Raw genomic sequence first — 27,551 nt, forward strand, 5'->3', positions numbered from 1 at the left:
GATAGTTTACAGGGACGCGGGGGAGGATGTATTTGTCTCACCAAACAGGCCGTTCGCGATGCTCCTGAAGGGGCAGCGCATACGTACATAAACAAGGCCTACCCGGCGGGTGCCTGGACTAGAGCTCAGCCCGGGAGACCGCGGCTACGGCTCTCTTGTCCGGGGACCTGAAGGATGATCGATACAGAGGCCGGTTGCCGGACCACGGGGCTCATTAGCACGTCTGCTACGATCAGAACCTGGGGCTGCAGGTGCCTGTCGCATCACGGGGCCTGCCAAGATGCTGCTGTCCCTCCCACCGGCAGTAGCTGCCAAACATCCGCACCGACAAAGACGGGACTGTCATTGGAGAGGGTAGCTTCGAAACGAGGGTTCCCAGATCAAAGCCTTGGATGATGCCCAGACATCCGGCGATTGCAAAACAGAGTTTCCTGCTAAGTCACTCATTCCGGGGAAGGCGGGGAAGGAGCCTTTTCGACGTCTGTTTTCGTCTACTACTGTGTGTTATCTCTCCTGTCTCTACCGGGGTAAGCCAGGCATGAATGGGCGGCCGGAAGGCCGGGAGGCCGTGAGCTCTATGGGGGGGACCCTTCGACAGCACCAGATATAGAGAGGGTGTGTACAAACCGCGTTACGGTCTAGACCACGTCTCAGGCGAAGACCTGCCATCGGCTGATGCGATGCCTTTATTTTTATTAAAATTCGCAACGCCGACGACCGCGGCAAGGGCCATTGCGGCTGCAACGGACGACGAGTAGCGCTTACACCGGGGAAGCGGGCGAGGGGTGCCGGGGGGGAAGGGGTGGGAAGCCACCACCAGGCGCGGGCTTGAAAACGGGACATGGTCTGATTCTCCCTCTGTATCACTCTGTATCTCTCTGTCTCTCCCTCCCCGACCTCCCCTAGGCTTTCCCTCGCTCTCGTTTCCATCGTCCCGTCGTCAACAATCAGGCGTGTGTCGCCGACGCTCGGGCGGGGGCGCGCGGGCATGTATTCGTAGATGGGCGGGCAGATACTAACAACAACAACAACAACAGCAGCACCACTGCCGTAAATCAGAGGGGTCCCCGAAATGTGGACGGCGCAAGGAGAGGAGGAAGCAGATGCGGATGCATAGGCGGGAGACGGAGACAAAGCTGGAGGGAGGGGTGGGCGGGCATTATCGGGCGAAAAAGCTCCCCCTTCCAAAAGATACATGCATACACATATACATATCAAACACATTTATCTGTAACTATATACACAAAAAAAGATGGGGAAAAAAAGAAAGAAAAAAGAAAAAAGGTCAATACAACAGACACCCCGGTGCGATGCTGGGCCGATGTCAGCTGCGTCAGCGACAGGAATATCTCTCTAGGGCGCGAGCGAGGGAAACAGAAAAGAGCAAAAACCTCCGTCGAGTTCCCCAATGTGTGTGAGTGTGTGCGTACGTGCGTCCAAGCGGAAGGTTCGGTCGCGCCCCCCTCCTTCCCCGGCTCTCCTTTTTTTTGGTGCCGGATATACGTTTGCCAGGTGGATTGGGATGGGATGGATGAGGCCTGAGAGAGAGAGAGAGAGAGAGTGTGTGTGTGTGTGTGTGTGTATGTGAGTTGAGTCTGAATGTGCGTTTGTAAGTGTGTAAGTGTGTAAGTGTGTGTGTGTGTGTGTGCGTATGAATAAGTGAGTGAGTGAGTCCGAAGTGAGTTGAGTACAGCGACAGCGACAGCGACAGCGACAACGACAACGACAACGACAACGACAACGACAACGATGCAAGCTGCGTGGCTGCGAGCACAGCATACGCCCGCACGCACACACACACACTCTCTCTCTCTCTCTCTCTCTCTCTCTCTCTCTCTCTCTCTCTCTCTCTCTCTCTCTCTCTCTCTCTCTCTCTCTCTCTCTCTCTCTCTCTCTCTCCTCTCTGTGTTACCGCAGCCTCGCTTGCGTTCCGTAGCGCGTGAGACGAAGGGGGGGCGTTCTGGTGACTAAAAATGACGGCCGCTTTTCCTTACCACTACCGTATGGCAACCGGCCAATTTTTTTTATCACCCAGGTAAGTGGGGAGGAGATTGTGGTGATGGTAGTTGGGAGCACGGGGAGGGGCTGTTACCCCCCCCCCTGAAGCCATTTCCCGTTGCGTACATTTTTGCTCCTTATAGCACGCAATCCCCCTCCCCCATCGTTCAAGTGGGGGAGAGTTTGGTTGGTTTGGTGGCTGTAAGCTATACCTAGCCACCTTCGGGGCCTACAGACTCCAGTAGCCTCCGTTTGCGGAGCCTCCCTCCTCCTCTTCCTCCTCCTCCCCTCTTCGTACGGGGGGCCATAAAAAAACGGAATTTTGCGCGGCGGTACGGCGGCCGGACTAAAGGACGCATATACGCCCCGTTTTATTCTCGGAAGGGGGGAGGGGGGGAGGGGGGGGGGTGGAGGCGTTCATGGCGTTCTTTCTTTTCTTTTTTTCCCATTTCTGCATGTCATGGGGGCATGGCATGGCATGGCATGGCATGGCGATGGCATGGCTTGCGGCCGAGGTTGTTTCGCCGTGAACGTTTAAACGTGGGTACGGTGTATGTCGGTGGCTTTTTCTGTTTTCTTTTCTTTTTTTTCTTTTCTTTTTTTCCCCTCTTCTGCTTTGAATTTTATATTTATCTTTAATCTCCCCGCCTCCCCTCCCTCCCTTACTAGAGCGAGCTCGCTTATGTTGTCATCTTCCCCTCCACGAGCATGCCCCGCTGGTTACACCATGCCTCCCCTTCCTCCCTTGTGCTGGAAACGAAGGGGAAAAAAGAAAGAAAGAATTGGGTGGCGAGGATGGAATGACGAAGAAAAAAAAAAGCCACTATATGCGGAATGAAGATAATGGTAATAAATAAACAAAACTAACCAATACCCACAGAAATCGGCGTGAATAAACACCCCAGGGAAAGGCGTGGCTGAACGATGAAAGCAAATGAGGGCGCGTCTCCCTTTTTTTTTTTTTTTTTTTTTTTTTTCCCCTCCTCCCTCTATCCTGGTGCCGCATCTCTTGCATCTCGAAGCCAGCCAGCTGATGCTTATTTACTCGCTTGTCCCTTGTTTCCTCGTTGAGAACTGACGAAGACGGCGACGGCATTCCCCCCCCCCCCCCCCCCCCGTTTTGGCGTCCACCTGAAAAGGAGGCTTGAGGTGGTTTCCTTGGGCAAGTCAGAGCTGTCCTTGGCGTTGGCGTTGGCGATGGCGGTATCTAGAAGACTCGACTAAGTCACGTCTTGCACGTGTGATCACCGCCCCGGACGACTGATCTACGCCTATTACGTTGTAGTACCTTGAAGGGGAGGCGTCCCAGGGTACTAGTAATACAAGGCGTTCTCTCTTGAGGTGAGATGAGGGCGTCCTACGTATAGGTACACTGAAGGAGAGGGACGGGTTAAATGCCCGGGGGGCTCCCGCCCCCCCCACCCACACCCCCCCCTGGGATACCCTCATCGATCGATGCTGGGATTCGAGAGCCTCTTCCTCTCTCTTATTCCCTGTTTCTCCATACCACGTATCTCTCTTCCGGGTCGCGGAGGCTAGTGGTCTGTCTCCCCGAACGCCACTGCGTTTGGATGATCAACCGCAACCCGGACGAGTGTGATATCAACTGCCCCCCCTTTTAGCAGCCCTGATGGGTTCAGCCGTCTACGTAACCCGCCTTGCCTGCTGCAGCGGGAGAGGGGGATGGGGGTGGCTTGCTTGGCCCAACAGGTCCTTATTGTTGTTCTCAATTTGGGGCAGGGGAGGGGAGTTTTTGCATCGTCGTCATTTGAGTTCCCAAGATACCTCCCCGTCTTTAATACGTCGCTTATCTGTACATGATGCCGGGCGTATATCTAACCACCCCTTTCCCTTCCTTACCCTGCCCGCTTTCGCGATACCACCGTCACGGCGGCGGCGGCGGCGGCGGCCGTCGATGTCGAAGGCGTCCCGGCGTGCGTGTATTCGTGTGAACCTTGATAACGACAAGTGCTGCGTGCGTGGTGTGTCGTACCGTGTCCGTCATGTTGGACAGAGATATGGCGATGCATGGCATGGCATGGCACAGCAGAGCAAGGGCCGGCGAGCAGCCGCGAGACGCTTGCTGCTTAAGGGTCCGCGTCGGGCGAAAGGGGGGGGGTCTCATTTGAGGCTGCTCCCTCGCGCTTCGCTGGCTGGGCGCTACGGCGCAGTGCGACGTTCGTCGCCGCCATGCCGGCACCCAGAACGTACAGCAGCAGCAGCAGCAGCAGCAGGCGCGCGCGTTTTGCCATGGCTATCTCCATGACCCTGGCCGAACGCTTCTGCCCAGGCATCAGCTTCCATTTGCCATCTCCATGTTCTCGTATCTTCTATCCAGGTATCCCATTCCCACCCCATACCTATCCATGTTCATGCGAACATATACATCATCATCAGGGATCCACCGGGTGCAACCTGCTTCGCAAAGAGGCGTTGCGGCGAGAAATTCTACGGTTGGGTGGACGCAGGGTGTGCATGGTCCGAAGAGACGCGAATGGGCGAGGACGAGAGCGGATACCAGGAGAGGGGAAGCCCTTGACGATCAATGACCACATGCTATGTCGACGACAAGAATGTTGGAACGGGGGACAACAGGCGTCAGCTCTCCTAGCGAGCAGGTTATATGCAGCCCAAGAGTGGTTCCCCCGAGACGGAGGAGGGAGGCTGACAGTGCATCGGCGGCGGCGGCGGCGGTAGCGAAGCTGGGCGCGGACCCGATGTTGCCGTGACGGGATCTCATGTAGACGGGTGGAGTGAGAGCCCACCGGCATGGTGTACGTACATGTGGAAAACGGATGAAATGTACGGCATGGCGAAGTGTGCTTGGGTTTGGTGGATTGGCGGGAGAGACCGAACTCGCGCGCCGATGGGGAAGACGGAAGGGGGACCTTGTAATGCCAGGGTGCTTCGATCAAAACGCCTCCTTCTCCTCCCCTCCCCCTACCGCATACTGAGTGGCTGCGCGATTGAACCGCCCAAGGGCTTGGCGGACGAGACCTCCCAAGATAACGATGGGGCGAGGTGGAGGGAAATCTGTGAGCTGCGGGTTGTCATAGATTCGACGAGAGATACAGACACGCATGCCCGCATACGGGTCTGACAGGCTAGTGTGTGTGTGTGGGTGTGTGTGTGTGTGTATCTGAAGTGGTGGATGGTGGAGAGGCGGGGGAAGAGTCCGTCAATGAGAGCATATTGGAGGTTGGCCCTGCGTTCCAGGCCTTCTCCGGCCCCACTCGGATGGGGCAAGCCCCGTCATCGTCTGCATGTCATGGTGCAGCACCGCGGCGGCTGGGATAGTACATTTGTGGGCGACGCAGTTTCGTGTGTGCATTGAGCAGGCACACCGAACATCCGATATGAAGAAGTGTGTGCGATACGGGGGGGAACTGGGATGCAACAGACAACACTCGGCTGGGCGGCTGGGCGCCGCGGACGGGGTCGCACGGCGTCAGGGAGATGGAGGCTCGGTCTGGACGACGACGCGTCAGTCCCTGGATTGGGTGAGCGGGTTGATATCACATGTTGCATACTCTGTGGGTGCTTTAGATCTGCCAGCGTTCGGCGCCACCACCGAATCCACCCATGGCGTCGTGAAGACGAGGTAGCCGCATATGCAGACGTAAGATGCAAGAGGTCCTATTTGCATATATATGTCGAAGCAGTTATAGAATACGCCATTGGGAGGAGCATCGGTTGGCTCGTTGGCCGGACCGCTGAGACGAGACGAGGGGGATCTGCTGCTTCTCCTGCTCCTCTTATTTGTTCCTTCTGTCATACTTTGCAGCCGCTGCTGTCTCTGTAACTGACCGAGGCGGCCAGATGTCCGTCATGGTTCCGTCGGGATGCCGTACGCTTATATCTGTTCCAACCAGCCCCGCCTCTACGCAACGGCGCAACGCCCAGCCCCGCCATATGGATTCGAGACTGGGAGAGTGAAATGAGCTCGGCGATCGTCTGTACACTGGCGGCAAATGGTCACGAAGCGGAGCACGGTCTGGTGGAGTCTGGGCGTGCCTACGTCACGACCCAGGACGCAGCCCGTATAGCACGAGCGGAACTGGGTTTGGCGATTCCGGCGTCACCAAAGCGGTCGTGTAACCAAAAGGGCATCTGCATCTCTATGCCCGTTCGTAGCTGCTCGGCCAGGCCATGTTCCGGAACGGCACTTCCGAAGATGGAACAGACCAAGCTCAGCTGTCCGCAGCGAAGGCCACTTCGGGCGGGATACGGAAGCTGGCACAGAACATGCGTTTCTTGGGAGCCACGTCCCGTACGTTGTAGATATCAACTTCTCCGTACTTGTCCGCGTCCCCGAGCTTGAGCCTGACGCCAATCTCAGCGTGGATGCGCTCGAGGATGTCGTTCAGGGGCACCTCGTCGTCGCTCTTGAGGGCGAAACAGTGAAGATGAACCATGGGAAGCTTGGCCGACGTGTACGGCTCAAAGAGCTTCTCGTGTCCACGATAGATGCCCTTGTAATGCTTTACAAACGTGTATGCGGAAGCAGGCAGGTTCATGACGAAGTGCGAGATCGTCGGCGGGATCGGGACGCGCTTCGGCTCGGGGGGCGGGTTCTGAGGCTTGCTCCGTGACTGCTTGGGCTTGATCACGGCGCCTTCTCCCCGCTTCGAGGCATCGTAGACTTGGTGCACGGCCTCCTGGATGAACTTGCGGCCGTCCATGTTGTACGGGCGGACGTATTGCGCGACCTGGCCTGTTAGATTGTACGTCACCCTTGACCTCGTCCTGGACTCACCTTGTTCTTCTCGACAGCCGCACTGAGGTATTTGTAACTTTCCGGGTTCATATCGTTGGCAAAGACAAAGACGCCTTTCCTTCCCGCAGGGACAGCAAATGGCCCGATGCCTGCCATAACATCCGCAACAACCTCGCCGGCCTTGAACTTGCTGATGAGTCTGGTGTGCTCCGGCTCCAGCTTGCTGTTCCAGTACACCTTGGAATAGTCGAACTGGAAGATGCAGTCGTTCTCTTTGACCTCAACATTCAGGTCGTCGGGTCCGCAGAGAACCTCGTACGCGAACGTCCTAAACACGGACTCGTGGCCAACATCATCTACCTTGTTGATGACAGTGCGGATCCTGGGGTTCTTGTCAAGGATGACCTCGGCGATGATCTTCTTGTATGGAAGATATTGGTCCTTGAGGTTGAGGTGCGCTGCGGCGATCAGTGGACATGATCTCAAAAGAAGGCCAGTCATGACCTACCAACATGACCAGCTGTGTTGAAGCCGACTGGAATCTCTACATGGAGCTCTTCAGGCAGTATAGAGGTCATGACATCAACTGTGACGACCGTCAGCACCCCATATCTCGTTTTCAAGTCGCCCCAGGCTTACGGTAGCTCCAGTAGTCATAGTCGAGGTCCAACTCGTAAGGGACGACGTCCAGTTCACCGGTCCTGACACCCTCTTGGAATACGGGCCCCCATGTCGTCGGCGCTGAGTGCGGTGTTAGTCGAAGGTCCGCGGCAAGTGACCGGCATCAGGGGAGCATACCATCGGCTTTCACACCGGGCCGCAGCAGGAGACACTTCAGCCCAGGAGCCTTGGGGTCGTTCCTGCAAGAGTCTAGGCGGTCGAGGGTCAATAGCTCTTTGGACTTCTCCAACTGCTTGCGGTACTTGGAGATGTTACGGGGATCCTTGACCGTAGCGGCAGCAAGCTCCAGCTTCTTGGAGAAAAGCGACCGGTCCAGAATGGTGGCCGCTCGGGCGAGAGGAGCGCGCAAGTTGATCATATCAGTGTCTTGTTTCTGTTCTAGCCGTTAGAGTGGCGTCCACAAGCCCGTACGACAGTCGTGCAGGGGTATTGACTTACCGCCATGTTGAAGAGTCGATGATCGGGCACAGTCATGGAGGGGCAAGGCTGAGGAAAAACTCCATTTAGCGCGGGGCAGGGGTCCAAAAGTGGCGCAAGGACAAGGCTGCGCCACATCTGTCAGGTGGACCGTTGCGCTGGACTGGGCGCCACAGATCGACTTCGGAGCTTCTATGATGTCAGCGTCGTTGATGATTGGCTGACAAGCATCTCCCAAGGGATGGGTGAGCTATACTGGTATTCATACTCTCATCATGACACAAACTATGTTCGTGAGCGACAGAGCGGTTCTCTTTCCTCGATACCTCCTATTTGTGGGCTTACAGGGAATGTAACTCAAAAGTGCAATTGCTTCCGATCAGTTTTAAGTTAGCCTTCACCAGTGGCGAGTGCTCAATGATGCCCTAGCTTGTCCATCACTTACACAACGTGGCATACGCCAACCGTTCAAGACTTGAAACACGCCATGTCTACAAAACGAACTCTCGACGCGTTCTTCACGCCGACCGCGAAGAAGTCGCGTCAGGAAGACGAGTCGGCCGAGATTGTATGGGCAAACATCCTGCCCTCCCCTCTGAGCTCGCGGACCACTAACATGAGCTCGCTTTTATACTAGATCAGACACTCTACCCATGCCAGCTATCCCATGGCCATCTCGGAGTTACCGTCTAGTATCAGCAAAGAACTCTCATCGCTTCCAGCGCGTCCGGGAAGGGAGATCAATGACCAGCCAGATCTCGACCTGATCTACTATGAACCATACATCCCCTCGTACCTGACCAATAAGCTCTTTGAGTTTCTGCGTTCCGAGTTGCCGTTCTATCGCGTCGAGTACGACATCAACAGGGGCGGGTATAAAACCCATATTCGGACGCCGAGGTACGCCGCTGCCATTTGTGACAATCAGTAGCATCTGCTGACGGACACAGGTACACCACAGTCTTTGGCCTGGACGAGACAGCCCGGTTTGACGAGGACGGCTCGGTCGTGGATGCCAAGTCCGGCTTCAAGGTGGATGACAAGCGATATGAGCGGTACCCGCCCCGCCCGATCCCCAAGTGTCTCGATGACCTCCGTCGCTCGGCTGAGGCCGCGACGGACTGCAGGTTCAACTTTTGCCTCGTCAACTACTACGCCTCGGGCGCGGACAGCATCTCCTTTCACAGCGACGACGAGAGGTTCCTGGGCCCCGACCCGGCCATCGCCTCCTTTTCCCTCGGTGCGCGACGGGACTTCTTGATGAAACACAAGCCCGTAGCCCCAGATGACCAGAACCCGGACAGGCCACAACCAAAACAGCTCAAGCTGCCCCTGGCCAGCGGCGACATGATTCTCATGCGCGGGCGCACGCAGTCCAACTGGCTGCATTCGATACCCAAGCGGACCGGAAAGAACGCGGGAGACGGCGGGCGGATCAATATCACGTTCAGGCGGGCCATGGTGAAGGATGGAACTGAGAATTACTACAACTATAACGTTGGGACCGGGCCTGTCTATCGGTGGGACAAAACGATGCGGGAAATGCGGTTGTCTTCCGCCAAAGACCAGCTCGAGGGAAAACCATGAGACTCTGATAGGGTATACGCAACCTCAACACCTCTTTTTATTTGCCTTTGCGGAACTGCGCCTTGGCGAAGTTGTTTAGCGCTCTCAAAAAGACCTGATATCCGACGCCCTGGTTGTCGGGTAGGCAGAAGATCTCGGTCAGGCGGATGGGCCAGGGCGGGTAGCCGTCAAGGTCGACATAGGGGCCGAAAGAGATGAGCAAGTCGGGCTCCGGCATGATGCCCTCGGACAACTCGGCATCGATCAAATCCGTGCTGATGTCGCCAGGGTGGAGCTTACCCTTCTGGGACATCTCGGTCAACGTTCGCGTGAGGTCGACCATGGAGTCCCGGCCGTCTTCGGCGGAAATAAAAAGGACCTTGAGATGGCGCGGGTCGTCGCGTACGAAGTCGCCGTGGGCGGGCGATTCGAGGACATCATCGAAATGGGGCATGGCCACGGTGAGGGACGGCTGATGTCTGCCAAAGTAGGATCGGGACTTTTGGATGATGGACTGCTGGAGATGGGGGAGGTAGTGCTTCAGGAGGCCTAGAAAAAAAGTGTTAGGAACGACAACCGCATGTTTCCTGTCCTGCCACAGCTTACCTGTTCGCTCGTACACCGTCAAAACGGGGATCTTGGCACACACGCACCAGACGGCAATTTCGGCCGCCTCGGCAACCAGCCTCTCCAGCTCGGCTCCATGTCTGCCGCCCTCTTCCCGCTTCAAAATGACACTGAGATGCTTCGGCTTCTTCTTCAGGCCGACGACGTCGCGCTCGATGTATTCAGGGGTTCGATGGTGATAGAACAAGATGGAGGATACGTGGTAGCACACCAGGTGCCATGCCTGTCGTATTCTGATGTACAGGGAGAAGAGGGCGTGCAGGATCATGTAAACGGCGAGGTGCAGTTTCGTACGCAGGGCGCGTCGCAGGCCAAATCTGCCCTTGGAAGGGATGCTGTCGTCACGCCATTGGTGTTGCGCGTCTTCGGGCGGTCCGTCCGGGAGGTACTCCTGGGACAGAGCTGTCAGCTGACGGCCGGGTGAAATGGGGATGTTGAAAGGGCCGTACCTGTAGCAATCTTCTCTTCTCATCGTCCTCGAGGTTTGCCACGTCGTCCGTCCTCAAGACCCTGCGATCCCTTTTGCTGGGCATTTTGGAGGATTGTGGTGGTGGTGGTGGTGGTGGTGGTGGTTCGCGATGCGATCGGTCAAGAAGCGTAATGTGTTTGTATGAAGCTGCAGGTAGGTTGCCGAAAATTGTTGAGTGGAGGGAGAAAAGTCGATGCGAAAGCTGGCGCGGGACAAGCAACTATGCGCTAGATGGGGTATATGATGAAGGGAGGCCACGTCGTACGCGGTGTGTGTGTATTCGTAGTTCGTGAGTCGTTCTTGGCGGGATGACGACGTCTCGAGCGAAGAAACTTGTCGAAACGCAAGTTGGACTTATCGCCCAGAGTTGGCTCGGTAGCTGCCCCGGAGGTCCATGAGGAGTGCGACGCGGTAATACGACATTGGTTGGGCTGGTGGATTCCTGGTGGATGCTGCGCCGCTACCTACAGCAAAGCTCTCCGTGGCTGAGGGCTCAGCTGAGGTGTTCTTTCCCGACTGAGAAGGGGTACGTACCTTGTCCGCATCAGGGCAAGTCCCGGTACTCCAGCCACCCATTGTGCCATTGGCCCCATTAGCAGCGGCCGGTGCGCATTCCGGAAGGGAAAAAAAGTTGGGCACACTTTCGGACGCCCGAGTTTGCTTGACGCCGCATCCTCTTCCGGCCCGAACCCTTGCATCTCTCCCGAGAACGCCGACTGCCCGTGCTCCGATGTTTCGGATAGACCCGAACGCAGGGTCCGGCATAGGCGGGAGAGCTGATCGGGGGAGGTTTCATGTCCATGCCGGACTTGGTTACAAAGACCCTCAAACTTGCTGCCGAGGCCGTGCCTTCCAGGCCAGCTAGCTGCACGATTGATGCTCGTGTAAGTTGATTGGGTTCCGTCATGTAATTGAGATAGTTAGCCGGCTTTCGTGAAGTTTACTCGTCTTTCCTTACCCCGTCTTCTCCGCAGGCTATCATCTGTATGGCGGCATGGTCATCAACCCAACGCATTGCGTAGTTCCTTGGGCACCAGCTTCTGTTGGTTGGTCCTACGTCGCATCCCGCTTCGGCCGGTCGACATGCAAGTGCGGGTAGCGAACCAACAGGAGGCACGGCAATATGTGCCCATAAGCCTATCATGCCGCCATGCAGCAATCCCTCCTCGGCTCAGCCTGATGAGAAATGTGACAAAGGGAAAAGGAAGAAAAGGCCTCATGCTGCCCTTCACCCCGCAGATTCACATTTTCACCAAGTTGACCGGCACCTGACAAGGGAAAGTTTGACCGAATCGCAGCTTTGCTACCTGCCTGTACCAGTAGCCAAAACCGCCACCTCTATAGGTCTGGTGTGCATGCGACTGAGTGAGGTATTCCCCAGGCTATCAGCCATTCTAGTTGTTGGTACTGGCGCCTGTGTGCCATTCAAGAGACACGACGTGCGTCTGGGCGACATTGTTGTTGCAGCTTGCTCCTCCTCCGCCGTTGGCGGTGTCATTGACTACGACATTACTCCCGCATCTGATGGTTTTGAACCTGTATATAAAGGGGACATCGTGCGGCCAGTACCGGCTCTGCAGCTGGCGGTGGAGCAACTCGAAAACCATCATGTATTCAACGGGACATGCTTTGACCAGAGTATCCGCGAGACTATCGAAAAGCATCCAAAGCTGTTGGATACTCATAAACGCCCAAGATCCAACAAGAACCAGGTTGTCGTGGAGCCCCAAAACAAGGGGCCACTCAATGACACCCATACCAATCCCTTAGACTCAGAAGACACAAGAAAATAAATCCCACTGCGTCGGGACTGTGAGAAAGAACCCAAGGTCCATCACGGCACGATCGCTTCATCGAGCCAGCCACTTAAGCGATCTGAGGTTCGAGATCGAATTGCAGGAGAAAAGGACGTGTTGTGTTTCGATGTTGGAACCGCCGCCAGAGGCCAAGTTCCTCGTCTGGTCATTAGGGGAATATGTCATTACGCAGACTCCAGTGACAAAGATCAGTGGGACGGGTACGCGTCGATGGCCGCAGCCGCATACGCGAAGGACTTTCTGAAATACAACCCGCCAAAAACACTCACAGAAGAGCCGGTTGGAAGAGACCTCTCCGGTTTCTCGGCTTCAGCAACCGGCATTCCAAGGTAGGCGATCAACAGCTGTTACTTATTGAAACCTCAGCTCGTATGGTGAAGCAAGGATGGACTTCAGCTAACTATTCATTCAAAGCGGGCTTCACGAAAATGCACATTCTCGTTTTGGACGCGTCACATTCCGAGAGTATCTGCGCGGATTATACGATCAGCCCATGGTAGCATCGATGCCTGGTATAGACCCTGGCACTGATCATCCCATTAGATTCTCCAAATGTAACCCGATGTTTCACCAGTCAGCGTTGGTAGTAATCTTTGCAGTCCTTTTCATGCTCAGCGGAGCCACGATTGCAACCGCGGTATCCCAGAGCCGCGAGCCGGCTTGCGACCCGCGGCCGAGAGGCCTCCGCGCCGACGACGGGTTCTGGATGCTGCTGAGCCAGCTTTCCCTCCAGGTCCTCTCCATCTACTGCACCGTATACCCCGTAGTGCTCAACACAGAGCTGAAGCTTTCCATCGCAGGATTCTGGTTCTGGGCGTCTCTGGCCGCCAGCTTCGTGGCTACCGTCACAGCGGCCGTGGCCTATGCGTGGAGTTGGCAGGTGGCTGCCGTTCTGAGCTTCACATCGAGTTTCGCCCAAATCCTACCTGCAGGACAACTGGCAGCAAGTCTAGGTCCCGATGATACGAAAAAACGGAGGGCTCGAAGAACGGGAGTGTCCAAGGCGGAAGAAGGCCATTATGATTAGTTGCTCTCGCAGCCCGCCTCGACAACTTTCTTTCACTGGCAATTGTCAACCGACTACCGGTGCTGGACTTGTCGTATAGTGCTGCCGTCGTCCTCAAGGTAGTGGTGAACGACGAAGGGCTGGAAGGGGGGGGAGGGTGGTGTTATTGAAACCGAAAACCCAACATCGAATCAAATGCCATGAACCTGACGTTCTACACACGTATAATCTGTCCGCAATATATTGTGTTCTCCTGTGCCTGAGATGACAAGCCAGTGCGTATGTTGCAAGATGAGAGGCCAATTACCCCCGCGCACAAGCTCTCGCCCTTGGGCATCCCAGCCCAAACCTCCAACCCCAACTTCCTCATCCCAGCTCCCTCGTCACGACTGCCGCGGCGTCAGGTGGATCATAAGCGGCGTCTTGCTCCAGACGATGTAGCAGCTCTGGTCGGTCCAGTCGCGGCTCGCCTCGTCGAGGCGTAGGTCGAACGCCCAGATGACGCGGGCCAGCATGACGCGCATCTCGGCGTAGGCGAGGTTCATGCCGAGGCAGTTGCGGGGCCCGACGTGAAAGGGCCGGAGGGCGTCGAGGCGGTCGCCGGCGAAGGCCGGGTCGTCGCCGAGCCAGCGCTCCGGGTGGAACCCGAAAGGCCTGGAGAAGAGCTTTTCGTTGTGGTAGAGGGCCCAGTGGGCGATGCCTATTGTTGTCTGTGGTTCCGCGCGTTAGCGGCGAGAGGTGATGGAACAGCACGCCCGTCTTCTTCTTTTTCCCCCAAGGCCGAGGAGGCCGCGATGGCACTCACGTTACCCGGAATCCATCGCCCAAGGATCTCCGCCCCTTCCGGGGGCGTCCGCCGGGGTATGGCGGTAGGAACGGGGGGGTACATCCTTAGGGACTCCTCGAGGACGGCGTTGAGGTAGACAAGCTTGGCAGTGCTCAGGAGGTCGATCTCGTCCTCGCTTGCAAAACTGCTGCGGACTTCGCTGCTGAGCCGGGCAAGGGCGTCCGTGTTGGTGGCCAGGAGGTAGGTAGCGCCGGAGAGCGCTGAGGCCGTCGTCTCAGAGCCAGCTATGACAAGCAAGCCGGAGTTCTCGTACATCTCTTCCTGGCTTAATGGCTGCAAGAGGAGACAAGTTGGTCATTGTTTACTATTACAGGAGGAACTCGAGTAGCTGATAGATGAGGAGGGAATTAGAGCTACTTACCTCGTTTCCCTTCTTCAGCATGGACTCAGCGAAGTCAGGCCGTGGTGTGCCAAGTGCCATCCGCCGGTCGACCTTCTCGCGGACAAAGACGCGGTGTGACTTGCCCTGCTCAACAAGGTCCCTAGGTACGAGCATCTTGAGCAGTGGTGCGAGGATCCAGAAGCTGCGGGCAAGGTTGATCAGGGACAACATCTTGATGTTCTCGAAGATGACTCGGACCCAGGGGTGGTAGTTGGTGGAGCGTTCGAGGCAGCCGAAGGACTCACCGAAGGTAAGGTCGCCGATGATGTCCAAGGTAGTGGAGCTGTACCACACCACCATGTCAACGGGGCCCCGTCCGGCAACGCTGCGGAGGCGCTTCGTGAAGAGGTCCATGTAGGTCATGATGATAGGCTGCTGGTCCTGCATACTGCGGGCAGAGAAGCTGTGGGAGAGTATGCGGCGGTAGCGCGCGTGGTCACGGCGGCCAGCTGAGATGATGTCGATCCGGCGTTCTTCGACGATGTCTGGGTCCTTCTCGTTCTCCCAGGACTGGCCGCCACCGCTGCGATGACCCATGATGTCCTTCCAGGCGTCGGGGTGCTGGAAGGAGAGCTCGTTAGGGGAGATGCGAACGATGTCGGCGTCATAACGCTGGTGGAGGTTGAGGATAGTCTTGTGCGGGTCACCGCGGATAATCATGAGGGCATAAGGAATACGGGTAGCGGCCCAAAGCTTGGGGCCTGGGTACTTGCGGAGGGGATGGAGGGTGACGTTGTAGAGAATCATGAGCAGAAGGCCGGCGAGGCCCTGATGGGTCACCGTTAGACGCTTAATAAAGCAGTGTACGTAATGGGCCACGGAGAATTGTGATGTATGAAGTAATGGGGAGGAGGCCTTACTAGTGAGACTGTCGCCAAGGGCCAGAAGATGAAGGCCGAAAGCCTCGATCCCCCAAATTGGATCTCCATTATCAATAGAGTGCTATGAGTGAGCCACCTTCGGTGCAGGTTTAGGGGGGGGGGGGGGGTACAGGTCAGTATGGAATCAGTTTAGATCATAGTCTCAATGAATTTCCTTTCGGCTTTTATAGAACAAGACGTCTGGAGGCAGGATATGATACGGACAACTCGAAAGAGGGAGGCTACTGAAGCCTCTTATGTTGGTTTCCCGACATTAGCCCCGACCACGACATCCAAGAGCAGCCATAGCCTTCCAAACCCCTTCAGGTGACAACGTCACACACTGTACCATTTGCCTTGACGTCGATGGGCAATAGTATGGTCTGGGTTGGACAGGCCAAGTGGGCAGGTTCCGACATCGCCCAGACGGTGCCAACAAGAAGCCGCCGTGCGTGAAAATCCGCCACGGCTCCATCTCGCTAGTCGTCATGAGGCTCGATATTGCAGATCCGAAGATGTTACTCACACAGCCGACGAGTACGGTCCGCCCCGCATCATCCCCCCCTCCTGACATGATCGACGAGCCGTCCGTCCAGGAGCAACCCTACTTACTGTTCAATCCCCTCTTCCGTCATCAAAATCACACCTGTTGTGAAACTTGGACAAGAGATAAAGCTGGCTCCTGCTGAAGAAGAAAAAAACACACTGACGACTGACACGTGTCTGACAGGTAACGGCGGGTGAGGCGGGTGAGTGAGGCATGAGTATGCCTGATGTTTTCCCCCGGCATCGTGCCGCCGAAACTGATGCATCATGTCGCTCAGGTTCTCTTGTCAGAGGGGGCGGCAGTTCGGGGTCGAGCTTCGTCATATTGGAAAAACCTCAACGACCTGTACGCGCGCGGGGGGGGGGGGGTTCGGTGGTCCACTCGCAACATGGGAGCGGGGTGGCGCACGGCGTGCATACCGTGCTCGACGGCCGATGTTACACCGCAGCCATGGTCTCCGAGGGAGCAAATACTTAGTAGCCAGCCTCCAAGTCCGCAACGGGCCGAGGAACATGGCGAATCCGTCATGCGGAGAATGTCGTAATCGGGAGGGCACTGTGGCTGCGAGGACATGACGAGCCCCCCCGGGGAGGTTTTTGACCAGCGTAAAAACCATCAAAAGTCCGCCGCCATCCAGCGGCGCCGATCTGTTGTTGTTGATTGTGTGAATGGGGGAGTATGCTCCTGATGTTGTGGGCGGGCATTTTTTCGGACAACGAACCGGCACAACTTATAAACTCCCGATGTGTCAGTGAGGGGCTTTGGGATGATTCACTGTGAGATAATACTGAATGGCTCCGGTGTAGTTCCTCTTGCTCTGTGATGGTGTGGAAGGGTGGGTGATACACTGGGCACACGCAGGCTGGACCCTACACCGACGCCAGCAAGGCTCCTTTCTGTCCACCAAGCTTCCGTCTCGTTCTCATCCGAACTTATCGGCTCATGTGAATGTCCTCTTGACGCGTCGTATTGGCATAATGCTACATACCGTTGACCTGGCCCAATACGGGCCTCCCATCTCCCAAACATATGACGACGAAATGACACGAGCGTCGAGGTGCGAAAGCGAGAAGAGCCACCTGCCTTGCGAGCATATCCGGCATTCATACTCTCCGGGAGGCCGCATCGCACCCCAGCCATCAGTACCATGGAGGTTCTGACTGTCCGGTTGGCCCTCAGTTGGAATCCGGTGCGACACTCCGAGCCTCGCACCAATGCCATCAACCCCCCAATTCTTAGCTTCCTTTGTTCAGTAGTTGCGTCGTTAAAGACACGGGCCAGCCCGTCACGCTACACCCTCCCAAAGAAAATCACCGGAAGGGGAGGGGGGGGGGGGAGGGATGGCGGGATTGGTCAAGACTGGCAGTCGTGCATTAGCTCCGGGGCTGGAAAGGAAACGATACTACCTAGCTAGCTACTTGATCATGCAAGCGATGTGGTTAGATCAACGCAGGCTTGGAGGACTGTTGCAACGCCATCTGAGGCCTCGCCGCGTATCGATTACCTTCTGGACGGAGCCCCGATTAATCGGGATACTCGGCAGTCGAATTACCCAATGAACGATCGGGTTGCTATGCAAGTTAATTTCAACATGACGTTAATGGTCTAAAATGACCTGTTCCGGCGTACATGACTGGCTCGACGGTACTCAAGACTATCATTAGCAGTCAGTCAAGCAAGGAGGAATAAAGCCACCTCGATGGCGAAAACGAACACAAAATTTCGGGGGCATAACCTCGAAAGACCCAGCTCCAGTAGCACAAAATACCACTTTCATCCGGGCATTCGCCGCTCTGTGCAGTCAGTCAATTAACCCGGTAGGCCATCCCGAGGGCACGCCGCTCCGAGGCGAGGGGTCCGAGATCGAGGTCCGAGATCGGGGCCCGGTCGGGGCATCTCCACAACTTAAAATCCATTGAGGAGGCAGGCGCTCCGGCTTATCTCCGCACGCGCGCCGCCCTCGTACGATTTCGACATTCGCTGGCTCTCACGGTAACCCAGTCCTCTGCTGCCATCTTCCAGCCGCCCGATCAAAGTCGCAAGTCGGAAGAATCGGTTTCCCGCCCAAGGCCATTTCGAAACCGTACTTTGCCGGGGCCCCCTTCTACCCAACCATGGCTTTCACAGTCTTGTCGGACGGGAACGTGAAGCAGCTCTTCCAGGGCTTCGGCCCCGAAGACGTGGCCCTCATGTCCGACGTCCTCACCGACGCGTTCCTGTCGTACTCGGTCGGGCAGGAAGCGCAGTACCAGCCCCACCGCGCCGCCGTGGTCCGGCCCGACGGCCAGACCGGCCTCTTCATGCCGGCGACGATGGAGGGCGGCATGTCCGTCAAGATCGTCGGCCTCCCGCCCCCGTCTTCCGGATCTACCGATCTCCGCTGCGTCCTCACCGTCTGCGACGGCACCGGCAAGGCGGTCGGCATCATCAACGCGGAGGAGCTCACGGCCTTCCGGACCTCTCTCGGCTCCATCCTGCTGTACCGGTACCGGAAGCGGACCGACAACATCGTCGTCTTCGGCGCGGGGAAGCAGGCCCTGTGGCATCTCCGGCTCGCCCTTGTCCTGCGGGCGGGCGACATCGCACGCATCACCATTGTCAATCGCTCGCAACAGCGCGCTTCCAAGCTCGTGGAGCGGCTAAGGGCCATGGGAGAGGCCAGCGGGGTGGGAGGCACCGACAAGGTCGCTTTCACCGTCATCGAGGCGACCCCTGATAGCGCTCCGGGCAACGCTCCCCTCCGCTCCGTCGTCGAGGAGAGCGACGTCATCTTCTGCACGACGCCGTCTACTCAAAGCCTGTTTCCCGCCGAGTGGTTGACTTCCGAGCACGCCTCGGCCAAGAGCCGGTACATCGCCGCCATCGGGTCCTACAAGCTCAACATGAAGGAGATCGACCCCGCCTTCCTCCGCTCTGTCATAGACACCCCTCTGGGGGCTTTCAGCTCTGTCCATGGCGGCAAGGACGGCGTCATCTTCGTGGACAGCCGCGAGGCGTGCTTCTTGGAAGCCGGAGAGCTGGTGGAGGCCGAGATCCCCGCCGAGAAGATCACCGAAGTTGGAGAGCTGGCTGATAAGCTTCGTAGGGCGGACGAAGCCGAGGCGAAGCTGCTGCGGGACTGGCTTGAAAACGGGTTGATCGTTTACAAGAGCGTCGGAATCGGCATCATGGACCTTGCTCTGGGCAAGGCCATTCTCGAGCTGGCGGGGAAGCATAAGATTGGCACGATACTTCCTGACTTTTAAGCCTGGCCATTGCGATAGTTTGCAACATCGCTCCTCGCAGGAGTTGGTCCGATATGTAGGATCGGCAAGGAGAAAGAGTCACTTGCATAGGTACGACGACACCGAATGAGTTGGGCCATCTCATAACCACCACCACCTTTCCGCGCATAAATAGTGATGAACGAGTACAAGGGCCACTCCTTTTTCCAATTCACCGCGTCGCCATAGATATACCCAGCTCATTTGATTCACGCCAGTAAGCGGGCATTGTGGTGCAGTGTTTTTTTATATGGCCTGTGGCCGACGTTCCAGTGCAGAGAAGTTCCATCACAAACCGGGTTTTCCCTGCACTTTTGAGGGTGGTCTTTGTCGAGTGCGCAAAATACCGCTTTCTTTTGCCCCGAGTTACCTGTATCTGCACTCACCTTCATGGCTAAGCTGGAGAAACCCCTTGCAAAAGGCTGGTTTCCACTGGTCAAGGAGACACAAAGCAGACCGGCCGCAACTTGGGAGGTCGACGGAGATGGAGACGTGATCATGAAGGGCACGGCAACTGTGCTTGGTGAGGCGGCAGTCGAGCCTTGCAAATTTCAGGAATTTGACAAATATGGGGATGCCATCGTTGGAGGGCGTTGAAGTTGGATTCCGGCAGAGACAGCTCGGGGTGGCAGACTTCGGCCTCGACTCTTAAGCTCGATATCCGTATCCATCCCGGATCCGCTTCCAGTCGAGCCATCTGAAAGCCTACGCCGCCAGTCCCCGGCCGCGCAGGGTTGCGTCCAAGTACGGATCTAATTACGCGATGCGCGTATGCGTGGATGGGTGGTATAATGGGGTAAAGGGAGGCCTGTCTCGTTTGGAGCCTATAACAGTTTGTTGGTTTCGACCCTGCCTTAGATTCACTAAAATATACGGCTGTAAGACGACGGCAGCACTAACCCCAAGTATTTGAGCAAAAGAAAACAGCAAAAACGAACTCTGTAACTCATTTTTGTCTGACGGCAAGTAGTGATATACCGTATTAAGCTCTACGTCCACCCCGTCTAGCTCTATGCTGTGTCCATGGTGTTGAGTCTAAGTCTGCCACTCCTTTTTCAAGCTCTGGGCTGCCCTTCTTCCGACTAGGCAGTCAACGCTTCTTCAGAGGCGCCCGCTCGTACTGGTTTGCCCACTTGACGTTCACCCCGATCTCGTCCGCGATCTTGTATACAAAGTTTGGCTCCCGCAGAAACTGCCTGGCAACGAGCACCGCGTCCGCTTGCGTCACCTGCCCGTGCTCCTCGTCCACCTCTAGCGTCGCCACGTTCCCCTGATCGGCCCCGTTCTGCCCGTTGGCCTGCGCGTGCTCCTTCGCCCTCTTCGCTTGGACAATGCTCCGCGCCATCTCGCCGCTGCTGATCATACCCACGGCGCCGATGAGCAGCTTCTTCCCGTCGGCCTCCAGCGCCGCGCGGATGCGGCCCGCGAGGCTGACCTGATAGTACGGACTGATCTCGATCTTGGCCGCCTCGTTGTTGCCGCCGGAAGAGACGTCCAGCAGGTCGACGCCGGCTTCCGGCAAGAGCTTGGCGAGTTTGATTGAGTCCTCGATCGTCCAAGAGGGATTGCCGGCGTACTCCATCCACTCTGTCGCCGAGATGCGGAGGAAGAGCGGCATGCCGGACGGAATGACGTCGCGCACTGCCTTGAGGGTCTCGAAAAGAAAACGCGTACGGTTCTCGAAGCTGCCGCCGTACCGGTCCGTACGTTTCTGGGATAAGGTCAGTCGCTGCTCCGAGACAACATTTGTGGAGGGATGGCTTACGTTGGTCAGAGGGGAGAGGAACTCGGTGAGCAAGTACCCGTGAGCGCCGTGAATCTCGATCAGATCGACGCCAGCCTCAACCGCCCTCTTGGCCGCGTCGGCAAAGCTCTTTACGAGCCCCTGGATCTCCTCGACGGTCAGCTCCCGCGGCGTGGCCCAATTCTCGGCGTAGGGGATGGCGCTCGGCGCAACACAGTCATCGGGCCATCCGCCCTCGCTCTCATGCGCGAGCCACTTGCCGTGCCTCTCCCTGATCCACGGCGCCAAGTTGCTCGCCTTCCTCCCCGCGTGGGCGAGCTGGATGCCCACGGTCTGGTTCTGTGAGTGGATGAAGTCCACCACCCGCTTCAGCGACACGACCTGGGAGTCCTTCCACAGCCCGACATCCTGGGGCGAGATGCGGCCCCGCGGCTCGACGGCCGTGGCCTCGATGATGGTTAGCGCGGCGCCGTGCAGCGCGAACTGGCCTAGGTGCACCAGGTGGTAGTCCGTCAGGTGGCCGTCCTCGGCCGAGTACTGGCACATGGGGGAGACCCAGATGCGGTTGTTGATGGTGACGTCGCGGATCTTAAGGGGTTGGAAGAGCGTCGGCACGGATGAGGCGTCGACGGGGGTGCCGGCGGGAGGCTCCTGAGCAGGGGTCCATAACGACACGCCTGAGGCGGTCTTGGTAGCGGCGCCGCCGGTCATCGTGCTGGGAAAGGGAGTGGGCGAGACGCTGGGAGAAGTCTGCGTGCGTAATAGTGTTGTGCTACCTGTGTTGAGAATCCACGTGGAAGGGGTGTTGTTCTGGCTAGTTGTTTCGAATCGGCGATGGTGACACAAAGACCTGGGGGAGGGGACTGAAGAGGGAGCGAGGCTTTATTCTGCTAGGGTTGCGAGAGACCAACGCCGGGATGTATATTCCAGATCAACGAGTCTCTGGGCCTTTTCTCTCGATTTGTCAAGTGCGCCGGTTCCTGATGACAGGTCTGTTTTGCTGTTATTGGCGAGTAATGCCCAGTTGCTACCCTTTGGATTACCCTATCTAGGTATTTGTACTTGTAGGAAAGTATGACAAGCCATGCAAGGGAACCGGATTTATCAGCTCGGGCCAAAGAGTCTCCATCTCACCTTCTAACAGGACGAAATACCGCATCCAACGCGGTCTTGCCGAGACCGCTTTCCTTCGACGAAGCCGTCCCGCGCCTGCTGATTAATTGTAGATGAGCGGATGGGCGGCAGCCTACTTGCCGTGCTACCCACACCCACCTAGGCCGGAGCGGCCCCCCCCCCCCCCCAACCCCAAGTGGCGTCATTCCCCCTATGGCGCCGAATCGGCAACCGGGGGTACAGGTAGACTGCTAGTGCAATTTGGTCAGCGGCCAGTGAGCTAAGTCTATTTTAGAATTCCTTATGTCAGCGCCAGTAAAAAACAGCCTACAACAACATTCTGACTTAACTAACTAATAACAAGGCGCCATAGCAGCTGATCTAATGCAGCTAGTAGGCTAAGCCTATTTCAGAGTATATTATATCAGCGCTAGCAAAAAATAGCCTACAACAACATTCTGACTTAACACTAGCACTCTTCAAAGGTTAGATATAAGGGCTTAATCTCAGGCATTATAGGCGTCTATTAGCAATAGTGGATTTACGGCAAAAAGGGCGTTTTTTGCATAGGTTATAGACGTAGGCGGTGGCAGTGGTGGCAGTGCCTTCCAAAATAGGCTTAACTCACTGGCCGCTGACCAAATTGCACTGGCATTCTACCGCTGCCTGGTAACCGGGCCTCTTTCCCCCTCGCTTAGGTACCTAGGTACTCGCTCACCCCTTGAACGTCGCACCCAACTCCGTTTCTCGTTAATGAAGGGGTTCTTTTTTTTGTGCTTCTCGAAGTCTTCCGGATCTCCATGTTCGAACACTGCCCGGGGAGGGGCCACTTTGACGAGATGTCACCGTCGTACAGAAATGCGACCAAACTTGACTATGGGTGTCTCACCAACAAGGGCTTGTTATGGACACAGATCAACGTCCCTATACGAGACTGAAACAACACTTCCACACGAGTTGACAAGGACTGCACATGGAAACCGCCAGAGACAACTATGATTGAACCTTGTGAATTTCTTGTATTCATGAACATACTACATCATCCCGTGAGACCTCTGGCCCGTTAAGGGGCTCATTTTAGAGTCTATCAGTCCAGGACCCATTCCCTGTGAAAGCGGCGTTGAATGCCATACTTGTTTTTTTCCCCGAGTCCCAAACCCGCTTGCAAAACGCCAATGTTGAAAAAAGAACGCCTATGTTGAATTTGTCCGAAACCCTCCCCTGCTTTTCCGGTTGTTCCCGCGGGTATTACCACGTCATGTCTGTTGAATAGACCATCATTCCCACCCCAACACCTAAATCACACTCGTATACACCGCACCGTCCCGCTTAAGCGTGGTTGGCGTACTTCTGGCGGAAGAACTTGGCGGCGTTGACCATGTTGGTCAGCGCAGCCTTGGTCTCGGGCCACTGGCGGGTCTTGAGACCGCAGTCGGGGTTGATCCAGAGCTGCTCGGGGCGAAGACCGTTGTTGAGCATCTCCTCGATGCGGGTCTTGATCTCCTCCTCGGACGGAACACGAGGGGAGTGGATGTCGTAGACACCAGGGCCGATGTGGCGGGGGTAGGCCTTCTCCTCGAAGACACGGAGGAGCTTGGCGTCAGACTTGCTGTTCTCGATGGACAGGACGTCGGCATCCAGCGCGGCGATGGCGTGGAAGAAGTCCTGGAACTCGGAGTAGCAGAAGTGAGAGTGGATCTGGGTCGAGTCCTGGACGGCGGCAGTCGACAGCTTGAACGAGTCGACGGCCCACTTGAGGTAGGCCTCGCGCTCCTTGCCGGAGCGGAGGGGGAGACCCTCGCGCAGAGCAGGCTCGTCGACCTGGATGCAGTAGATGCCGGCGGCCTCGAGGTCGACGACCTCGTCGCGGAGGGCCAGAGCAAGCTGCTGGGCCTGGACGGACTGGTGGACGTCGTCACGGGGGAAAGACCAGCGCAAGCAGGTGATGGGGCCGGTAAGCATGCCCTTCATGGTGCGCTGGGAGTGAGCAGCGGCGTACTTGGACTCCTTGACCGTCATGGGCTCGTTGTTGCGGCGAGAGATGTCACCGACAATGATGGGGGGACGGACGCAGCGCGAGCCGTAGGACTGAACCCAGGCGTGGGTGGTGAAGACGTAGCCGTCCATGCGCTCGCCAAAGTACTGGACCATGTCGTTGCGCTCGGGCTCTCCGTGGACGAGGACGTCCAGGTCAAGCTCGTTCTGGATGGCGATGACCTCGTCCATCTCCTTCTCGAGGAACTTCTCGTACTCCTGGGCAGTGATCTCGCCCTTGGTGAACTTGTTGCGCTGGATGCGGATCTCCTTGGTCTGGGGGAAGGAGCCGATGGTGGTGGTGGGGAAGAGGGGGAGCTTCAGGTGGGTCTTCTGGGCCTCGATACGCTTGGGGAACTCGGACTTGCGGTTGTGCATCTCAGGGGTGACCTCGGACTGACGCTTCTTGACGTTGGGGTCGTTGGTGCGGGCCGAGGTGGCGCGGGACTGGATGTCCTTGGCGTTCTCGTCGAGCTGGGCCTTGACGGAGGCGGGATCGGTGATGGCCTTGGCAATGATGGCAACCTCGACGGCCTTCTCGGAGGCGAACGAGAACCAGCGGTAGACCTCCTCGGGGAGCTTCTTCTCCGAGGCCAGAGTGTGAGGGGTGTGGAGGAGGGAGCTGGAGGTGGCAACGATGACACGGCTCTCGCCGACCTTGGCAATGGCCTGCTTGACGGTGTCAATGGCGCGCTGGAAGTTGGTCTTCCAGATGTTGCGGCCGTCGACGACACCGGCGGAGAGGACCTGCTTGGGGCCGAGCTTCTCAAGAACAGGGCCGAGCTGCTCAGGGTTGCGGACAAGGTCGACGTGGAGACCGTAGACATTGCTGATGGCGGGGAGGACATCGAAGTTGTGGACGATGTCGCCGAAGTAGGTGGCCAGAACCAGGTTGGGGAGGTCAGCGCCGACGAGCTGCTCGTAGGCGGGCTTGAAGGCGTCCTTGGACTTCTGGGGGAGGTCGAAGACCAGGATGGGCTCGTCAATCTGGACGGTCTCGGCACCGGCAGCCTTGAGCTGCTTCAGGAGCTCGACGTAGACGGGGACGAGCTTGCTGAGGAGGGAGATGGGGTCCACGGACTGGCCACGGTCGGGCTTGCCGAGGTGGAGGAAAGAGACGGGGCCCAGGAGAACGGGGCGGGTGACGATGCCGGCGGCCTTGGCCTCGTTGAACTCACGAACGGGCTTGGGGTCGGAGGCGAGCTTGAAGGTCTGGCCATCCTGGAAGGTAGGCTTGACGTAGTGGTAGTTGGAGTCGAACCACTTGACCATTTCCTATTACGGATCCCTGTCAGTAGCTGGCCAAAGCTTTTTTTTTTTTTTTTTTTTTTACTTTCAATGGGAGGGGTAATTTTTTTCAATAGCGGGGGCGGGGCTTACGAGAGAGGGGACATCGATGCCATCCTTCTGGTGGCCACGGCCCATGGCGAAGTACTCATCAATGGGCTCGAGCTTGGTCTCGGCATAACGCGGGGGGGTGGCCTAGCAGTGGTTTCGTAAGCTTATGATTCCGCAAGAGGGAGGGAAAACGGGCAGATCTGGCTCCCCGGATCGCTGACATACGTTGAAGAGCTGGATGTGGTCAAGGACCTGGTCGTAGTAGGCAAAGTCGTTGGAGGGGATGATGTCGACACCGGCATCCTTCTGGATCTGCCAGTGAGCGAGACGTAGTCTCTTGCCCTCAGCGAGGAGCTCCTCGCGAGAGAGCTTGCCCGCCCAGTAAGCCTCGTTGGCCTTCTTGAGGTCACGGTTCACACCCATGCGGGGGAAACCAAGGACCGAAGACTGAACCATCTTGAATGCTGCTGCCTGTCTGTGCAAGGTACTCAGAGGTGATGATTGAAATGTACGTCTTGTGAAATTACCCCGCCGACAAATAGCAAAGTAAGAGAAAAAGAGTTTGGAACACAGGACGGTTGAGAAGGAGGAAGAAGGGAAGGAGGAGGGAAGATGAGGAGGAAGGAAGAGGGCGGCGGTGGAGGGTTTATTAGAAGTAGTTGTTCGGTTGGACGGACAGGCACCGTATGACGGATAGAGCAAGAGGGAGGAGAAGGAGGAAAAACTCTACCAGGTGGTGGCCGAGTCGGTCAGTGACTTTCGGAATTGCGTGCGAAGGGGAGCGGCATGGGGAGCGTGGAGGAGAGGAGCTCTTCTCAGTGGCTGGAGGTTGAAGGACGGGGCCCGGTTCCAGAGTCAATTGCGAGCGAAGTCGGTCTCTTGCGGACCCTCCCTATTCCCACCGCAACCCAACGCACAGGACCCCTACAGAAAGACATAGGCAGTCTACGCGGTACGTGCCACTAGTCGACCTAGCAAACATATCTTTACAAGGGGACTTTTGGTTTCCATCCCTCACATACCCCTCTCCGTGGCATGTGCCAACGGGGCGGGGCAAACGATGTAGAATAGACGCGAAAGCGAGGCGAATTATTTTTTCCCACCAGAAACACACACCACCACACAGCTACGCAGCACGCAGCTTGCGCCGCGAAGCTAGCGGTAAGGTGGGGTACTGTACCTACATGGGATCATAAGGGAAGGAGGGGTTGTCGCAAGATTGCCCTTGAGATCATATGTATCCGTACCGCCCGCCCTCTGACACGCCCTGAGAATGTAGCGTGGCGTGAAGCCGGAGGCTCGATTGGGGACAACGTTTGCCCAATGGGTCCACATTCATGCTCGGCCCTTGGTATGGCGGGGTACCTTTCCACGAGGATGCATCATGAAGAGAAAGAAGCTACGAGCGAGTACCCAGCGTAGTCTTGACAGTCACCCATTGTCCTCAGTTGGTGGCCCTCTTTGCGGTTACTCCGGGTACCTAGGTAGGTAGCTAGTTAGCTCTCTACAAGCTGAACAGGAGCCACCGTCCCCTCTCCGTTGCGTACCATTGCCTCCAACGCCTTCTTACTGCGTTTATGTCTGTCTGTGCCTGAGGATAACATGCTGCCTTGCCTGATTGGCCCAGGAGCAGAGACAGCAGAAGTATCACCCTCGCATGAGAAGGTGATTCTTGCGCCTACCCACCTCGGTAAGGAAGGTCCGAGGGATGCCTGCAGATTGGATTGGTGAGAAGTCAACATAATCACTGACCACATCGCGTACAAAAAATAAGAATAAAAGTCAAACTATAGACGGGAGCCCGAACTTAGCACGGAGGGGAAGCCAGCTTCCTATTGGCTCATAGAGCGGCAGGAACGCAGGGGACAGCCTGCCTTGATATGGAAGGGCGGTGAGCGCGGTCAGGGAACGCGCTTTCCTCTCTTTTATCCTTTCTGTGTTTCTATGGGGGGTTTATTTTTTTCCCTTTTTTTCCCCTTTTTTTCCCTTTCTTTTTTTCCCTCTCTCCCTCAAGTTCTTTAGCCTCGTCGTCCGAGTCAAGATGTAAGTCAACCGGACTCAGGTACAGAGCTTGTCCGGACCGTTGCTACCTCTCTCGTTCATCCTCCACCTCGAGATTGAAAAT

General features: G+C 56.8%; 12 protein-coding genes across 12 annotated transcripts; 5 read left to right on the forward strand and 7 right to left on the reverse strand.

Moving 5' to 3' along the window:
• Positions 1–304: 304 nt before the first annotated feature.
• On the reverse strand, positions 305–1,545 carry LY79DRAFT_9996 (uncharacterized protein). Its single transcript, XM_060565285.1, has 2 exons — positions 1,431–1,545; positions 305–1,313 (listed from the first exon to the last, which is right to left on the reverse strand). Exon 2 carries the CDS (start codon positions 1,222–1,224, stop codon positions 520–522), a length of 705 nt encoding a protein of 234 aa, XP_060420676.1. The 5' UTR covers positions 1,225–1,313; positions 1,431–1,545; the 3' UTR covers positions 305–519.
• A 993-nt stretch (positions 1,546–2,538) lies between these two features.
• On the forward strand, positions 2,539–2,966 carry LY79DRAFT_532807 (uncharacterized protein). Its single transcript, XM_060556321.1, has one exon. The coding sequence runs from the start codon at positions 2,552–2,554 to the stop codon at positions 2,834–2,836; it is 285 nt and encodes a 94-aa protein (XP_060420677.1). The 5' UTR covers positions 2,539–2,551; the 3' UTR covers positions 2,837–2,966.
• Positions 2,967–3,887: 921 nt separating this feature from the next.
• LY79DRAFT_532809 (uncharacterized protein) lies at positions 3,888–5,166 on the forward strand. The gene has a single exon (XM_060556322.1). The coding sequence runs from the start codon at positions 4,189–4,191 to the stop codon at positions 4,693–4,695; it is 507 nt and encodes a 168-aa protein (XP_060420678.1). The 5' UTR covers positions 3,888–4,188; the 3' UTR covers positions 4,696–5,166.
• A 1,022-nt stretch (positions 5,167–6,188) lies between these two features.
• On the reverse strand, positions 6,189–7,754 carry LY79DRAFT_503053 (Met-10+ like-protein; the record flags this gene model as incomplete). Its single annotated transcript, XM_060553373.1, has 5 exons — positions 6,189–6,707; positions 6,755–7,173; positions 7,224–7,301; positions 7,355–7,456; positions 7,514–7,754. 5 exons carry the CDS (start codon positions 7,752–7,754, stop codon positions 6,189–6,191), a joined length of 1,359 nt encoding a protein of 452 aa, XP_060420679.1.
• Positions 7,755–8,300: 546 nt separating this feature from the next.
• On the forward strand, positions 8,301–9,400 carry LY79DRAFT_503947 (2OG-Fe(II) oxygenase superfamily protein; the record flags this gene model as incomplete). The annotated part of the gene is made up of 3 exons (XM_060553458.1): positions 8,301–8,381; positions 8,451–8,713; positions 8,764–9,400. 3 exons carry the CDS (start codon positions 8,301–8,303, stop codon positions 9,398–9,400), a joined length of 981 nt encoding a protein of 326 aa, XP_060420680.1.
• Positions 9,401–9,437: 37 nt separating this feature from the next.
• LY79DRAFT_503816 (Di-trans,poly-cis-decaprenylcistransferase) lies at positions 9,438–10,539 on the reverse strand (the record flags this gene model as incomplete). Its single annotated transcript, XM_060553440.1, has 3 exons — positions 9,438–9,928; positions 9,986–10,397; positions 10,456–10,539. The coding sequence occupies 3 exons, from the start codon at positions 10,537–10,539 to the stop codon at positions 9,438–9,440; spliced, it is 987 nt and encodes a 328-aa protein (XP_060420681.1).
• A 1,710-nt stretch (positions 10,540–12,249) lies between these two features.
• Positions 12,250–13,319, forward strand: LY79DRAFT_698783 (uncharacterized protein; the record flags this gene model as incomplete). Its single annotated transcript, XM_060564878.1, has 2 exons — positions 12,250–12,621; positions 12,707–13,319. The coding sequence occupies exons 1-2, from the start codon at positions 12,503–12,505 to the stop codon at positions 13,317–13,319; spliced, it is 732 nt and encodes a 243-aa protein (XP_060420682.1). The 5' UTR covers positions 12,250–12,502.
• A 136-nt stretch (positions 13,320–13,455) lies between these two features.
• On the reverse strand, positions 13,456–15,500 carry LY79DRAFT_10192 (cytochrome P450). The gene is made up of 4 exons (XM_060550631.1): positions 15,388–15,500; positions 14,507–15,295; positions 14,104–14,418; positions 13,456–14,008 (listed from the first exon to the last, which is right to left on the reverse strand). Exons 1-4 carry the CDS (start codon positions 15,454–15,456, stop codon positions 13,682–13,684), a joined length of 1,500 nt encoding a protein of 499 aa, XP_060420683.1. The 5' UTR covers positions 15,457–15,500; the 3' UTR covers positions 13,456–13,681.
• A 607-nt stretch (positions 15,501–16,107) lies between these two features.
• On the reverse strand, positions 16,108–17,230 carry LY79DRAFT_10214 (uncharacterized protein). Its single transcript, XM_060550633.1, has 2 exons — positions 16,923–17,230; positions 16,108–16,663 (listed from the first exon to the last, which is right to left on the reverse strand). The coding sequence occupies exons 1-2, from the start codon at positions 17,035–17,037 to the stop codon at positions 16,254–16,256; spliced, it is 525 nt and encodes a 174-aa protein (XP_060420684.1). The 5' UTR covers positions 17,038–17,230; the 3' UTR covers positions 16,108–16,253.
• Positions 17,231–18,048: 818 nt separating this feature from the next.
• LY79DRAFT_585751 (shikimate/quinate 5-dehydrogenase) lies at positions 18,049–19,179 on the forward strand (the record flags this gene model as incomplete). The annotated part of the gene is made up of 1 exon (XM_060560537.1): positions 18,049–19,179. One exon carries the CDS (start codon positions 18,049–18,051, stop codon positions 19,177–19,179), a length of 1,131 nt encoding a protein of 376 aa, XP_060420685.1.
• A 1,108-nt stretch (positions 19,180–20,287) lies between these two features.
• Positions 20,288–21,652, reverse strand: LY79DRAFT_503282 (NADH:flavin oxidoreductase/NADH oxidase; the record flags this gene model as incomplete). The annotated part of the gene is made up of 2 exons (XM_060553386.1): positions 20,288–20,908; positions 20,963–21,652. 2 exons carry the CDS (start codon positions 21,650–21,652, stop codon positions 20,288–20,290), a joined length of 1,311 nt encoding a protein of 436 aa, XP_060420686.1.
• A 1,731-nt stretch (positions 21,653–23,383) lies between these two features.
• Positions 23,384–25,882, reverse strand: LY79DRAFT_503992 (5-methyltetrahydropteroyltriglutamate-homocysteine S-methyltransferase; the record flags this gene model as incomplete). The annotated part of the gene is made up of 3 exons (XM_060553464.1): positions 23,384–25,363; positions 25,469–25,570; positions 25,652–25,882. 3 exons carry the CDS (start codon positions 25,880–25,882, stop codon positions 23,384–23,386), a joined length of 2,313 nt encoding a protein of 770 aa, XP_060420687.1.
• Positions 25,883–27,551: the final 1,669 nt, after the last annotated feature.

The sequence above is a fragment of the Colletotrichum navitas genome (genome assembly GCF_030913465.1).
Source record: "Colletotrichum navitas strain CBS 125086 chromosome Unknown LY79scaffold_1, whole genome shotgun sequence".
NCBI classification, from domain to species: domain Eukaryota; kingdom Fungi; phylum Ascomycota; class Sordariomycetes; order Glomerellales; family Glomerellaceae; genus Colletotrichum; species Colletotrichum navitas.